The sequence below is a fragment of the Triticum aestivum genome, chromosome 5B, assembly GCF_018294505.1.
Source record: "Triticum aestivum cultivar Chinese Spring chromosome 5B, IWGSC CS RefSeq v2.1, whole genome shotgun sequence".
Taxonomy (NCBI): domain Eukaryota; kingdom Viridiplantae; phylum Streptophyta; class Magnoliopsida; order Poales; family Poaceae; genus Triticum; species Triticum aestivum.
In genome coordinates this window covers 325,039,766-325,043,363 of record NC_057807.1, presented here as the reverse complement: position 1 = coordinate 325,043,363, position 3,598 = coordinate 325,039,766, and the positions used below count along the sequence as shown (strand labels likewise).

The 3,598-nt window shown below is 47.2% G+C and overlaps 1 protein-coding gene across 3 annotated transcripts in view; it reads right to left on the bottom strand.

Annotated features, from left to right (window-relative positions):
- Positions 1-3,592, bottom strand: part of LOC123111657 (THO complex subunit 3) — a 9,125-nt gene extending 5,533 nt beyond the window's left edge. Inside the window, exons 1-3 of one of the 3 annotated variants that reach the window (XM_044532485.1) lie at positions 3,355-3,592; positions 2,639-2,734; positions 1,483-1,612 (exon numbers count right to left, since the gene is read on the bottom strand). In XM_044532485.1, the coding sequence (XP_044388420.1) occupies positions 1,483-1,612; positions 2,639-2,734; positions 3,355-3,468 (340 nt within the window). In that variant the 5' untranslated portion in view covers positions 3,469-3,592. The remainder of the gene's footprint in view (positions 1-1,482; positions 1,613-2,638; positions 2,735-3,354) is intronic. The other 2 variants (XM_044532486.1, XM_044532487.1) reach the window with 2 other exon arrangements.
- Between the last annotated feature and the right edge of the window lie 6 nt (positions 3,593-3,598).

The window sequence follows — 3,598 nt, the reverse complement described above, 5'->3', positions numbered from 1 at the left end:
AAGCCAGACCATCCGGTGCGCCGCTCTCTCTCCGGCCAGCAACGCCGCCCGTCACCTCCGGTGCGGCGCGGCGCAGGCGCGCAGCAGCACCACACCTCAGACGATGGCATGACCGGAGCACAGACCAGCAGCTGCGTGGCTGCTGCACGAACTGGCCGCACACCGCGAGGTGGCCATCACCAGATCACTCGCATGCTTGAGGACACCAGGCTCAAAGGGGATGGCAGAAGCGGCCTCAGGAAGTCTTCGCAGAGCTGAAGAACCCGAGGGAAATCGCCAGGGTTCAGCCAAGGAGAAGATCGATAGTGCGGTGGACGGCCATGTCAACGATTCACGTCAACTCGATCAAATTCCTTTAGAGGGAAGGCTCTACAAGGTATGGCAAAGCTAATGGACACAGCCTCTGGGTTTGGGAACGACTCTTGCCACGACAATGACAAACTTCGCTGGTGGCAGCAAGCTCTGGACGTTGTTTGCACATGTGTCAGCGATAGATGGCATGAGTGGGAGAGGGAAGAGTCTGTGGAGGGCCAGAGGCTCCCCTCGATGAAGAATACTTGCTCGGGAACGGTGGTACGCATCGGAGTGAAGGCTCCGCGGCACCGCGCGACGGACCAATGCCGGAGGCGAGGAAGACGATGAGCATGGCGTTGATTCCGACCATCCCACATCGATTCCTTCTACCAGACAGCTGATAGCAGCAACAAGAGGCTAGAAGGCAAGGTCATGCATCATATCAAGGGCATTGGTCGTGGGAACGAGACGCGACGGCCGCAGCGGCATGAACCGGACATGGGAGCGCCAAGACGTGCTTGCAGGAGGCCACGCCCGTGCCGTTGTCGATGCCTCCCGGTATGCAGGAGACAGCAGCGACCGAAGACGTACTCAAGGTGGATGCGGGATGGACGAGGCTGCGGGTTCACCGTGTCGATGGCAAATGGGGGGTTACTTGGGAGGAGGCAGAGGAGGGCAGGGCCTTGACGGAGACCAGAACTCGAACCGTCGACGGCCTACGCGCACCTGAGCGCCATGCTATGCTGCTACCAGCACCGCTGGGAGCTGACCACCACGACTGGAGCCAGCAGGAGCCATGGTGGCTCTGGACGAAAGGGGTCGGGTGGCTGGCCGAGGAGACAAAGGGGGATTTTCCCCTTTTTTTTCCTTTTTCATGGGATGGGACCACTTGTAAGTGACTTATCCATAGAGAGCTCATCTGCTTGTAAGGAGGGGCAAAAATGACCAGGAAACATCCTGTAAACGGTCAAGCACCTTTGACAGGACGGAAACGGCACGAAAGGGTATTTCTATAACGAGCCTTGATGGAAAAGGTACAGATTTGAGCAGCTTCAAGAATTAGGGGTATATCTGAGTAGTGGGTTCGAGTTTAAGGGCAGAAATGTAAATGCCCCAAGTCATTAACAATGCTGAACTAGACTGGCAGTTTTAGCACCTTGACCATCAAAGATGAAGTGTATTACTTACTTCGCGCATCCCAAAGGCGAATTGACTTGTCAGCAGCTGCAGTGGCAACTGTGTCAGGATGCTTTGGATCCCAGCATAACTGATCTACACTATCTGAGTGGCCTTTCAGTTCAATGTCTTTAACCTTGGACTGTGTATGATAAGAAGTGGTGTCAGCATTGTTTGCAGTCTGGAAGTTCCAATGGAACAAAATCTAATCTAATATGCACACCCTCCTACAAAAGAGCTAAATGTCCATTCTTAAGCAAGTAAACCAATTTACTGTAGCTAACAGTTCGTCGATAAATGCATAACTTGTTCCAAGTAATACCCTTGTACAGAATAAAATTCACTGCTCATTGGCTCATGTTAATAAACTATGGCCACAGTGTTCTACAAACTGAAAACAATAATGAATTTGATTACAAGAGGTAACTAAGGAACCGAACAGACATAACGGAAATCCTTAAATGTGTTAAGGTGGGGAAAGTGAATTTGGCAACTAGGTTCCACTACATCCCATATTCTTCTCTTCTCTTTTCCGAGTTTCAAAAAAATAAGTCATGGATTTTGTCCAAGAATATGAATATTACGAACTAGATTAAAAAGAGAAGACCTTTAAGTAACATAACCATAAATTTGTCTCTTTTGTACATGTCACAATAAGTCATATTTGCTGATGAATTTTAGCAGGTCCACTGCGCACATGGCATAGAATATTTACGCCAATGAATTGTTTCACATTACTTAAAACTCAGAAAGTGGATTTTGAATAATGAACATAGTGGCAACTATTGGCACAAAATCTGCTCTCGTTAAGGTGCCCCTATTGTGCACACAATCCTGCAAACAGGAATACAGAATGCCTGGTAAACTTCTGCAATTTCAAGATAATAGATAGCTTGGTAGATTGCAGTCATCCAATTATACTGACCCATCTTTGGTATACTAAGGGCCAGCATGAGCATGCCAAAGCAAATATGCATGCTACAATATATTGTTGCTAAGATCGTAATTTGGTACTAGCATTCTATGAGAAAGAGATTCCCAATTACATAGATTTCACAAAAGAAAAGGTATAAAAAATTGGAGTGCTTGACAACAAAAAAGGGTTATCTAACTCTGTAACAAGCAGGGTTATTCTTGTAGTAATTAGAAAACCAGGAGAGAAAGTTACATGGCCATGGGGATCAATGCTCCAGACACGGGCAGTGTGATCTATAGAGCCTGAAGCAAGCTTTGTGCCTATGCAGTTCCATGCTACAGAGTGCACCTAATAAAATACAAAAGATCAGTGATCATACGAAAATCTGCATTGATAAGCAAGAACAAAGAGCGCAAAAGCAACTACAATTTTATGCATAAGTATTGTGTATTATACATTTATAGTAGAAGGAGTTCTTTTTAGCAAAACAAACAACATAAAGCAACCAAATGATCCTCTCAAATACAATGTTTTTTTCTGAAAGGAAGATGGTTTCTCCCTCTTTCCCCAACAAACTTACGAAACTAAATAAGCGCCTGACTCGAAATTGGTTTTCTTTCTCAGCATGCTAACACCAATTTTCTTCATTATAATGGAAAAGAACCACTCGACAAAGAAAGTATGATCAGTATACTTTTCTCCAAAAAAGAAAAACTGGTGACCTAACAATTAGCTCGAATCGAAGTTTCCCCACAACTTTGCTCCCATGTAGAAAACGAAACCGGACGACCCAAATATTGAAACTTTCATATCCTATCCTCCTTTTAGCTTGCGACGCTAGGGTTCGAGGGATTTCACATCAAGGAAAGATCCGGCATTGGATAATTTCGGACTTCTTTCTCGCGGGATTTTGGGTTTTAGGGGCGCAGAGAGAGAATTCCCGTGCAGGGTGGGGCATGGAGCCGTACCTTCTTCTTGTGGCTGTAGTATTCCCTGGAGACCAGGTTCTTGAATCTCGTCCCCGGCGCTGAGCTGCCGGGGGCGGCGGCGCCGCCTTTCTTGTCGTCTTCTCTCCCCTCCATTATTCTCTCTCTACACACCGCCGCCGCCGCGTGTGGTTGTGCGGAAGGGGAAATTTGCACCAGTAGGTGGGCTTTGTTTGGGCCCCTATGGGCTTCAGATACAAAGCCTTTGATCGCACCTCGCAGCCAG